The 12305-nt window shown below is 36.1% G+C and overlaps 1 protein-coding gene across 1 annotated transcript in view; it reads right to left on the reverse strand.

The window, feature by feature from the left end:
* The window catches only part of LRRC7 (leucine rich repeat containing 7), a 538317-nt gene that overhangs the window by 339886 nt on the left and 186126 nt on the right, over nt 1–12305 (reverse strand). The window contains 1 exon segment of the mRNA XM_021096484.1: nt 2284–2486. Within this exon segment, the coding sequence (XP_020952143.1) occupies nt 2284–2486 (203 nt within the window).

Here is a 12305-nt window from a genome sequence, read left to right on the forward strand (position 1 = left end):
CTACATATCTCAGCACTTATCCACTTGTGCCTGCAGCCCCAGACTCTTTACAGCTTTGCTGCTCTTATCCTCTTATCGTCTCCATATATACCATCTTAGTTTGCGCATCTGTGCGTTTTGGTTAAGTCCTCCCCTGACCTCTCCAAGAGTGGAACTCTTTGCTGTACATAAGCTCTACCACAGTATTTGGTTCTCTGGTTCTGATTATATATTACTGTGCATTTGCCTCTAATGCTTCAGTTTTCTCTGTAATTAGACTGTCATATCTTGAGAGTAAGGATGGAGATTTATTTCTCTTGTAACCCCCCTAAAGCCTCAAATACTGTGTAGCAGAGTAGATATTACATAAAGACATACTTGATTAATTAAAAATGTTTTTACTATTTGTCTTACAGAATCTACAGCATGGATCTAGAAAAAGATTTTAAATGACTGGTTTGGCTTAAGGCTGCCAGATTTAGCAAATACAAATACAAGATGTCCAGTTAAAATTTACTTTCAAATAAATAACAAACTTTTATTTTATTTTATTTTTTGTCTTTTTAGAGCCATACACATGGCATATGGAAGTTCCCAGGTCTAATCAGAGCTGCAGCTGCTAGCCTATGCCACAGCCACAGCAATGCCAGATCTGAGTGACTAACTTGATATATAAAACTCCAGTGGCATTATCTGCCTGATGCATCAAGTCAAATGATGCCGACCTGCGACCTACACCACAGCTCATGTCAACTCTGGATCCTTAACCCACTGAGCACAGGAAGAAATGGAACTTGGGTCCTCATGGATACTAGTTGGGTTCATAACTGCTGAGCCACAATGGGAACTCCAACAAACTTTTTTTTTTTCTTTAGTATTGCTATATCAGATGCAATATTTGGGGCATAATTATACTAAAAAACAAACAAACAAACAAACAACAAAACCAAAAAAAAAAAAAAAGCCAAGAAATCTGTTTTTGTTTTTTAGTTTAAAATTTAAATTTTATTGGCTGTCCTTTATTTCAGTCGTATAACCTTATGCAGTTTTGCTAATTAAGTCCTATAGGACATGAAGTTCCTTGCATGGTTTCTTCTAGCAGCAACAACACATAGATTGATTACCCATTATGTGCAAGTCACCCTGCATCCTCGTGTACAAGGAGCAAAGATGAATAAGATGCTACCTCTGCCCGCAAGTAGTTCATAGTCTGCTGGGAGACACAGCCCATTTCAGTCCAGCCTCTACTTAATGTGCCATCTGGATGTTAATCCATATGGCCAAGAACCTCTCTAGGTCTGACACAGCCCTCCTGGGCAAAAGTAAAGTACACAGGTTTATAAGTTTATAAGTATACATTAAATAATTCCTGTCTCTGAGGTGTTATATAATAAAACACCATAGTTCATCATCCTAAACGAAAACAGTTATTCATAAATTCTTTTGATCAGAACATTTTACTCAGCTTTTGATAATTTAGTTTTTTTTATGAAAGATCTCTTTCTTGTTCCTGAATATTTAATATGCATTTTTTAGCATAAGAAATGGTATAAGGTATTGCATGACATTTTCTCCCTCTGAGACACTGCGGAAATGCCATGCCAACTACTTAATGTGAGTCACTTACTGAGCTGATCAATAGAATCCAATGATTTAGATTTCAAACCTTCTGCTGTGTGGCTTTGGCCATAGCAGACATTTTCTTTGCATAGAAAAATGTCATAACAGCAGTGTGTGTGTATGTGTGTATAAAGTTTGACATTGTTTAAAAATTTCAGCTTCACTATCTGTATTAATTGTATGCCAAATAAATTCAAATTTCAGAAATAACAGGCTTTTTTTTCATTAAAGTATCACTGATTCTCTCTCTGTGTGTGTAAAGGGATTTCCTAGACTTAGAACACATAATTTAAGACTTTAAAACAATTTCACCTTAACATAAAACATACGACTTTTTAGCTCCTGAATAGGAAGTATCATGTCTTCCTTTTCTTTTCTAAACATAAGCTACTGACCTCAAGACACCATCTGTACTTCCTTGGAGATCATATTAAATTAAAATAAAAAGGCATAATACATAAAATGATGATTTCCATGGAGTTCAATTGTTTTTTAGTGTATCACATGGAGTTGTAAATGGAGTGGTATTTAAAGGCAATGAGAATATTAGGAAAAGTTCTATTAAATTGAATGATTTGTCGATTACCAAGATACAAGGCTATAGTTAGCATTCTCCTTATGCCAGATCCTTGGAAACTGGAAGATACTCATTTAAAGTAAATATTTCAGGTTGTCAACAATTACCTTTGGTAGCTCTTCAATTTGATTGGCATCTAGGTAAAGCTCTTCTAAAGTCCGTTCAAAGTTAAAGACCTCCTTTGGCACCTGCTGAAGGCTGCAGTGGGAATAATCTAACACCGAGATGATTTCTTCTTCACCTCGGAAACATCGGCACGGCACCAGACGGCCGATGATTTTCCGCTTGGTGGTCATCTCCAGGCACTGCACTAGAGAAGGACAGAAAAAAACAACTGCTTAACCACTTGCCTTTCGAAGGCATTCTTTACAATATTTACAGCTCAGACAATTAATTATGGTATATATTTGATGATTATATAATGCTTTAAAGTTTACACAGGGCATGTGTGTGCATTATATCATTTACTCCTTAAACCGCCCTCCAAGTTATATGACAGGTTTTTATTCCCATTTAACATGCAAAGAAATGGATTCAGGAGTTCACACTGTGACTCGGCAGGGTATGAACCTGACTGGTATCCATGAGGATGCGGGTTTGATCCTTGGCCCACTCAGTGGGTCGGGGATCCAGCGTTGCCCTGAACTGTAGTGTAGGTCACAGTCTTGGCTCAGCTCCCCCATTGCTGTGGCTATGGCTGGCAGCTGTAGCTCTGAGTGGACCCCTCGCCTGGGAACTTCCATATGCTGCAGGTGCAGCCCTAAAAACCAAAACCAAGCAACCAACCAAACAAAAGAAATGGGTTCAGAAAGGTTCAGAGAGTTCTCATCCTCATATAGTTTTGGAATGGCAGAACTAGCCCAGAATACAATCATGACTCAGAGCAATGCTTACAGTTGCATTTGAAACATGGATCTATAATATGCATATGTTTAAATTTTTCACAAATTGCAGTGCAGAGCAGAAACCTCCACAATGTGTTGGAAGAAAAATACAGTTCTCTCATTTCTGCAAAATAGTCAAGTTTTACCCATATGTTTATGATATCCTTCCTCTTTTTGACTCAAATTTATTCCAGTAATCAATATACATAACCAATTATAAATCCCTTGATTTTAATGGGAGAAAACATTTGTGGTAGAAATCTCTGACTTCCTGGCATATCTTTCTCTAGGTGAAACTGACCAAATGCCATGAAATCTTGCATAGATTGGTATCATGGCATCTATACCACTTTTTTTAAATTATTGTTTTTCATGTCATTCTTTTCCTGGACAGTAAGCCTATTGTGGATAAGAAGCTGTGTTTTGTTCATTTTTACATTTGTTTTGGTGCTTGACATATAGTAGATATGCAATAACAAATGTAAAATGAACAAATGAATGAATGAATGAATGAATAAATAAAATTTTTGAGACTCTCCCCTCAACCACCATGAGATACTGATCATTTGCTTGAAAAACTTCTCATTCAAACTAAAAGGTCACTACCTCTGTGAATGTCTTCCTTTGAGCTCCCAGAACACTAATCACATTGCTCCCTAATTATGTGTACTATTTTCCCATGTATGGAGTGAGTTCTTGGAAGAGAGGATCTTGTCTTATTCATCTTTGAATTCGCAGTACACAGTACAGTTTGCCATCTACAGAAATGTATGGAATGAGCATCAGTTTGAAAGTTGCATTGAGTTTGTTGATTTATTTTTACTTATCAACACAAACCTATTGCCAAAAGAGAAAATAGTGATAGTTTACAAAAATAATATAGCATTTTGTTTTTAAATCATGTGGAGGCAAATAAGTAAAAGATGCTTAGGAGATGTTGAAAGTTCAACCCAAAGCCATCCTTATTCCTCCTTTAACTTTCGAAATAAATAAAATCATATTTTGGGGACAGGTTCATGAGTCAGCTCTTTTGGATGGTTATTTGCACATGGTGATCTACAGAAGGCTGACGAAAAACACTAAAAAGATGACCTTTCGTCTCTATCACTTTCTATCTCTTGAACTTTTATGCTTCTCATTTCTGGGAGCTTGAATCAAATGGTTTTCTAACTGTTATTTTACTTCACCTTATTTGAAAGCCCTAATTGTAGACTGGTCTCTATGTGGGATCTGGCCTATATTAAGCAGCCAGTAAATACATTTGGTAAATATATGACATATATTAGGTCCACAGTAAATGTTTGTTGAGGTTATTGTAGTTGTAAAGGTAAATGATGATGGCTCAGGCTATGATAGTGACAGTGAGGATGGAGAGAAGTGATAGATTGGAAAGATATTTAGAAGCAGAATCTAAAGTATGGGTGATAGATTAAATGAGGTGGAAGAGGAGACTGTGGAATCAGGGGAAGTCTTAAAAAATTCCCAGGCTTTTAATTTGTCACTGGTAGCCACACTGACTACCCAGCTGTGATGCCATAGAACTGACTTAAGTCATGCATCCTGTCTGCCTCTATGATTCACAGGTGAAGAATCAGTTGTTCACAGATTTTTTTTTTTTTTTTGTCCAGTGCCTTGCACTCACCCTTTTGTGGGAAACCATGTGATTATTTCTTGATAACTTGTCTGTTGCTGTAATTGCTTTTTTTTTTTTTTTTTAATGATGAAGAGGAAAAAGAGACTATCTAGGCCTGCCCTTAAACTATTTGGCCAGAGTGTCTGCCATCCACTAAGACTTTTGCAATTTGATTCACTTGGGATTGCTCCCCCTATCATTGATCCCCAAAGTAAGTTCTTCTGGCTATTTTTCTACTGCTTGTTTCATTCTTACAATGAGCTGAGCTTTCCTCTGGACCACTTTCTATTTCTTTCAATTCCTCTGAACTGAGATTACATCAGAATCAATAACTTCACTGATCCTCTCCACTGAAGGCACTTCCCCTCAAACTCTCAATAATATGTGGTTTATTTACAATCTTTAAAAGTGGAACATGCTGATTTCTTATACTTTAAATACTTCAGGGTTGGAAAGTGGAACCGTTATCCCCCAAGCTCTCTAAAAACTAATATCCTTCTTTCATCCTATAAAGGCCCTGTTCCTCTGATGCTCTCATTATCTGGCAGTAATACCTTTTTCTACTCTTCCTTATACCATTCATTTACTATATCTTGAACCCATTGATGACTTTGGTGTCTCCTTTATGGACTATCTCTCTATCATAACTCCTTATATTTCTGATTTATGCTCTCTGCACATAATAGCTTTCAACATTTTTTCCCCACCTCACATTTTTAAATACTTTGATTGCAGTGCTACTCCGTGACTTTTCCTTTACAGGTTTCTAGTACGTAACATGATGGTTTACATGTCTTCTAACAAATTCCCACACACTTCTAGCCAACCAAAATATATTTAGCAATTTCATTTCAGATTTATAGTACTTATTTTATTATGACTACAAAATCACTGTAATTCAAATACGTTTTACTTCTTGTGCATCTTTTCGTTTCCTTAAAGGTTCTTTTATGTATTTATTTGGTTAGTTTTGCTATGTACCTTTCGCTAGTTCACTTTCCTAACTGTCTGCTCTTGGTATAATGAAACATGTATAATCTGCCACTCCACCCTCTCTCCCACTCCCCGGAATAATCCTTCAGGAGCACTGACTTCCTGCTCCTTTCTGGAATGCTTGCTTTTCTAGACCTGGAATTTCCCTTCACTGTCATTCTGTAAATTTGACATTCCTTTCTTCTGTTTTATTCTTATTTCCTGGACCCCATGTCTTTTTCTTTCTAGATTTATTGCAATATAACAACCAATGGTGGAATATAGCATCCAGTAACTTAATGTGAAAGAATCTATGGCAGGAACATTTTTGAGACCTTTGCACATATGAATAGGGATTCATTTCACCCACAAACAATTGGAAGTTTGGCTGGACACATGCTTCTAGGAGAGAAATAATTTTCTTTATAAATTTGAAGATATTTTGAATGTAATATTTTCTAGCTTTTAAGGTGTTGCTGGGAAATCCAGCTCCATTACTCTTCAAAAATCCTGTTTTATACCCACCCACCTTCCCCTCTGCCAGAACATTTTAGAATTCTTATCTTATTTATAGTCTTTTGAAATTTCATGACAATGTGCTTTGATTTTTTTTTTTTAATCCATTATACCAGGGACTTGATGGGCCTTTTCACTTTAGAAGCACTTATTCTTCAATTATGTTAATCTTATGGTATTTAATTGATAATTTCCTCCTCTTCCTTATTTTTATTTTCTTTTTCTGTAATCCTGATTGGTTGTACGTAAGACCTATCTCAGAATTATGCTGTAATTCAATTATTTTTTCTTATAATTTCCATGTCTTTTTGTCTTTTTATTTTATTTTCTAGATTTCCTCAAATTTATCTTCTAAATCCCATCTACTGTATTATCTTTTATCTGATAAAAGGTTTATACCATCCAAAGATGACATGTTGCTTTCTAAATGCATGTACTTTTTTCACAGTATCATGTTTTATTTCAGGATGCCATATCACTTTCATTTCTCTCAGAAGATAGTAACTACAGACTTTTTTTTTAACCTTTCCCCCCTGCTCCTTGCATTTTTTTCTGAGATCTATTTTCTGCTTGCTTCTTTCGGTCTATATTTTGTGATAGGGGTTTTCCACAAATATCTTTTGATGCCTGGCTGTCCTTCAGTATTGAAAAGTGACATTCTAAAGAGCTAATTGGAAGTTTTGTATGCATGACAGGTTTCGCTGCAGGATGACTGGCAACACGCCAAAGAATATTCTGGTCTTCTGCTTGAGGCATAACTATGCAGTTTTATATATAAAGATTTAAGTCATTTTTCTATTTTCAGTACTAAGTTCCTTTAGTTCTTCGTGCAGTACCTGTTGTCTCTAAGACTCTAAGGAGGTCCATAATATTTGCATCCCTTTGTGGGTACTTTACAATGTAGCTGACTATGAACTTGTTATATAGATGAATATAAATTATATCTTTTCTCCCTGTCTCCTTAGAATTTGTTGAAATCTCTTATCTCCTGGGATCTTCTCTTCAATTTCTTCTCTCCTTGCATACATGCACATTTTAAAATTCCTTTTAGTTTAGTGGAATTTTAGTTGTAAGTTAAGATAAATAAGGAAGGTGGGCAATTAATGTCCATGTTTAAAAGCAAGTTTTCCTGGAGTTCTTGCTATGGCACAAAGGGATCAGCAATGTCTCTAAAGCACCAGGACACAGCTTCCATCCCTGGCCAGGGCATTGGTTTAAAGGATCTGGCATTGCTGCGGCTGCAGGGTAGGTCACACCTGCATCTGATTCCTTGGCCAGAAAACTCCATATACCTATGGGTGGTTAAAAAACAAAACAAACAAAAAAAAAGTAATCTCCCCTTCCCCGACTGAACAGAAAATTACATATTTCTTTCAAAAACACTCTCTTCCTTTGGCTCCTGTGACTTCACACCCCTCTGACATTAGCCTTCTGCTCTGGTTCCTCCGTATCAACCTTTTGAGAAAGTGTCATCTTCTCTACTGAACATTCAGATATACAGTATTAGAGGTTTCTCTCTCTAGGCTTGGGGCCCTTCTAATTGTACACTCTCTTCCTTTTAGTCTTTACAATCTCACTCACCTTTCTCAACTCTTTTTATTTAACTTTGATGAGGGATGGCTATAAAGCTTTTCAAATCTCTTTTCAAATTTATTTCCTTCTTCAATTAAACTTTGTGTTTTATGAGCATCTCAAACATAACATGTTCAAACTTGAGTGATGCTCTTCAAAGGTAGTCAAGAGCTTGGACTCCAGAGCCAACGCCCCGGCTGTGTGACTCTGGACACATTGTTTGATGTTTTACCTTGATACATTTATTCATGTCTAAAATAGCAGAGTATACACCAAGCACTTAAAAGTCTGTCTTCAAGTTTTAAGCATTCGCTAAATGTTAGCAATGACTGTCCTGCTCAAACCTCCTTTTCCTCTTGTGTTCTCAGACTCGGTGGATAGCGATACCCTCCACCTGGTTTCTCAAGATAGAAATCTTGTTATTGTTCCTGACACTTCTCGTGTCATTTCCCACATCCGACAATCACCAAGTCCTAATCCTTCAATAGCCTAAACATATTCTGATTCAGGTCTATTTTTCTTCATTTCAACTGCCCAGCATGCTGTTTCAAACTATTATCTCCTGCATTTGTGCCTGTCTCTCTCTTTCTGTTGTTCCCTCCACCACATGAAGCTGGGGTGATCTTTTAACCACACAAACATTATTATGTCATCTTCCTTCTTTACATATGCCAATGACTCCTCTCTGCCCTCCAGGCAAAGTCCAACATTTTTACTGTGGCTTGCAAGTATGATGTGGTCCTCCGATCTGACTGCTGCCTTCCACACCCACACTCAGCTCTCTGTGCAGCCTGGCCAGGTATTAGTCTTCTCATTGTTTTCTATGCTCTTTGTATTCATGGTTTCCTTTGTATTTCTAGGACTATATATGATCTTTCTTTTATTAGGGCCTTCAGAAATAGGGCTGCATTTGCACAAGGTGCATTTTCTTGTTCTTTTAAAAAAATTTATATTAGAAGGGAAAATATCCTTCCTTTATTCAATATGTTCCAACTCAGTATGTCCTCTTCGCTCTTTGTTCCAACTACATGCTGTAATACCCTTTGATCACATTTTAATTACTTATTCAAATCAGTCTTGCTCACTAGACTGAAACCTCTGTGACCACAGGGACCATGGCTAGCCTGTTCAACAATGTTTATTTCCAGTAACTTGTCTAGGATCTGGTTCAGAGTAGATAGTTTAAAAACAGTAACTGTATTAGTAAGTGAATAGGGAGCTAAAGATTATTATAATGGCTTTATTTGTATAGTCCTTGCAAAAGTTCAAAACAATTTGCAATCTATCACCTTGCTTTTTTATGAGAAATAGGCATTCATATATTATTTCCTGTATTTCAAACAAAACCAATTAAAGTTTAGTAAGTCTGCGATGTGCAAAAGGTCACACACAGAGTAATTAGTAGCCCTGAGATTAGATTTCTTATCTCCTTATCCCAAAGCCATCCCTTTTTTTTTTCCATTAGCAGACCTTACATTACATTGACAGTGATATATACATATATATATATAAATCAGCATATGAGAATTTATCAAACATGAATTTACTAGCAGTTCTACCATACACACACACATTCACACACACACACTTGATAGTTATTTACACATAGAATATTTCATGGGTGCAAACAGAATGAAAGGGTAGCAGTGAGGGAAATAACATCATTCATTCAGCTGGTGATAAGAGTTTAAAAAATTTTTTTTGAATGTCAGAAGTATAGAAATATAGTAAGGTAAAATGGAGAAGGTGTTTCAGGAACTGAGTGGAGCATAACATATAAGAAAACACATGCTATACAGAAGCATCTTATACTTTCTTCTGAAACATGACTATTGGCAGTATATGGAAGAAACATATAGCTTCACACCTAGTGTATGGACTTTGACTCAGAAGCAATCTAATTTCCTGTTTTACTCCATATCCTTAGCAAACATCCAAAGAGGAATTCTTAGATTTTTAATTTTTCAAAGGGATTTTAAAAGGCAAGAGGAAAACAAGTATTCACCTCTTCCTGTTAATGTCTTTCCAATAAGTTCCTTAAATCAAAGATAAGAGCATTCTTTTTTGGATTCTCTTTTCTCTGGAATCAAATTTTTTAAAAATTCTAAATTGAATAACTAAAGGGGATTTTTTTTTTTTCTTCAACCCCAACATGCAGTCAATGGTCTCCTTTTCAAAATTCTCCTGAGTCAAATGCATTTAAATAGCAGGCCTCCATAACATGGTCTAACCTAGGTGAAGTAATGAAAAGACACTCATCTCGCTACATTCTTCAAATCCTTCTATATTCATACTTTACACCAAAGAGAATTTCAACCACTTGAGAATTATGCCTATGGTAGTTAACTCAAACAGTTAAAAAAAAAATCTATATATCTATATATCAAAACACCTAAAGTTCAATACTTTTGCATTCCCTAGGATTTTTAGACTGATGGATGCCCATGCTATGCTTGCCCAATATTTTTTCCCTGGAAAGTTAAAAGGACAAAGGAGAGTTCAATCTTTCCAAGATTTCTTGTGATAAATACTCTGGCTGTCCTCATTAGTTGGCACAGTCTTACATTTTTTCAAAGGACAAATGTTTCTAATTTCTTCACTGAGAAACCCTTGCTTCACTAAGTGTGCCACAGGGATATGGAAACCTGCCAGCCTCTCTCCACGTCCTACTTCAAGAAACACCTTTAAAGCCATTATCTAACCTTGAAGTATGTCTCTGAAACCCCCTCATCAAGACAACATACATGGTGATCCTAGCATTCCAAGTGGCGCATCTGAGACTTGCTTGTTTTTTGATTGTTGACATGATCACATTTCAAAACTACTCAGATTTCATAGGTTTGTTTTCATCTTATCATTACACTATCTGAAAGCCTACAATTGTTATCCCCAATTTGACTAGCTATCCTTACAAGGAAATCAGATTGTCTTCATGAAGATCAATGGACTATTATCAAGATAAACACACTTGTGGTCTTTACTGCTGATGTTATCACATCAGCAATCCAAATAAGAAAAAAGAAGGAAAGCATGTGCCTGGTACCGAGAAAAAGTTTTTTTTTTTTTTTAAATATTTCTGAGTTCTGCTTTTAGACAAGTGACTTCTTTTAAGACAGCAATGCTTCTGTTCTCTTTCCTCACATATTTCCCAGGAATTTTCATCCACTGACTCCAGAGAGTCTCTTTCTAGGAATGATTCCTAGTGTAAACCATCATGTGTGATTTATAGTTTCTAACTTCTTAATGAACCACCTGTCTTTAAAACTCAACGTAACTTGAAAATATTTTTTGCTAAGCTCCTACTCCATACCCGACACTGTGCTTTCTTCTTGATTGCTTGTTTCGATTAGTTTTCTTGTTTTAATTCTCTTAATTCTGTACCTTACAGTCATCTTTTACTACTCCTTTTTTTTTTCTAGAATAGGTATTCAATGTCTTCCCCTTCCTCTCCTTACCATTAAATCTAGTTCAGACCCTTACCATTTCCTAGTTGTACTGCCCAAACAAATACAGTACAAAAGTGTACTATTTCCAGATGTCTTTCCCTTCCAATCATTTATTCAACATATATTTACTAAATGTTTACTATGTGCTGGGTGCTGGGTACCATGGTGGGAAATACCATTGAATAAAAGAGCTATGGTCCTGGCTCTAATGGATTTACTGGTAGTAAGGGAGATAAACATGGACTAAAAAATTAAGCAAATCAATCCATAATTGTTCATTGTGATAAATGTGCTAAAAGAGTCTTTAAAGTTTTATCTATTTTATATATTAAGTATCTTGATTAATCCCTCAAAATGTATATCCATTCCCCAGTTTAGAACTTTCATTGAGTCTACATTTTCTTTTCTTTCTTTTTTCTTTTTCTCTCTCTCTTCCTCTCTTCCTTTTTTTTTTTTTTTTTTTGCTTTTTAGGGCCACACCTGCGGCATATGGAAGTTCCTGGGCTAGGGGTGAAATCGGAGCTATAGCTGAAGGCCTACATGACAACCACAGCCATGCAGGATCCGAGCCTCATCTGCAACCTACACCACAGCTCAGGGCAATGCCGGATCCTTAACCCACTGAGTGAGGCCAGGGATAGAACCCACAACCTCATGGTTCCTAGTCGGATTTGTTTCCACTGTGCCATGACGGGAACTCCTGTTTTATTCTTTGATTTACTTAAGTCCTTGCCTACTAGTCATACTGTGCCACAGTTTAAAAAAAAAAAAAAAAAAAGATATACAGAATGAGTTTGGATCACTTATTGAAACTAATTCTTTTTAAAGTCTTCTCCAACTGTTCCAGACTATAAATAAAGCTGCTATTCTTCTTCCTCTTCCTCACTATTGTTATTGCCATCTTCACACTAACTACTCTAAACAATGCCAACATAAGCATTATAGAATCAACCTGGAAAAAAATCTCTTTAGAGAAGATTTGTACTGAATGGTGGCATTTACAAGCTTATTCAAAAAAATCTCTCCTTATTGTATCACATATGTGAGTAATGATATAGCGATACTTCTGTTCTTCTTTCTACATAACCCTCTCTTAGAATTTTTGT

Source organism: Sus scrofa, chromosome 6, assembly GCF_000003025.6.
Source record: "Sus scrofa isolate TJ Tabasco breed Duroc chromosome 6, Sscrofa11.1, whole genome shotgun sequence".
NCBI lineage: Eukaryota > Metazoa > Chordata > Mammalia > Artiodactyla > Suidae > Sus > Sus scrofa.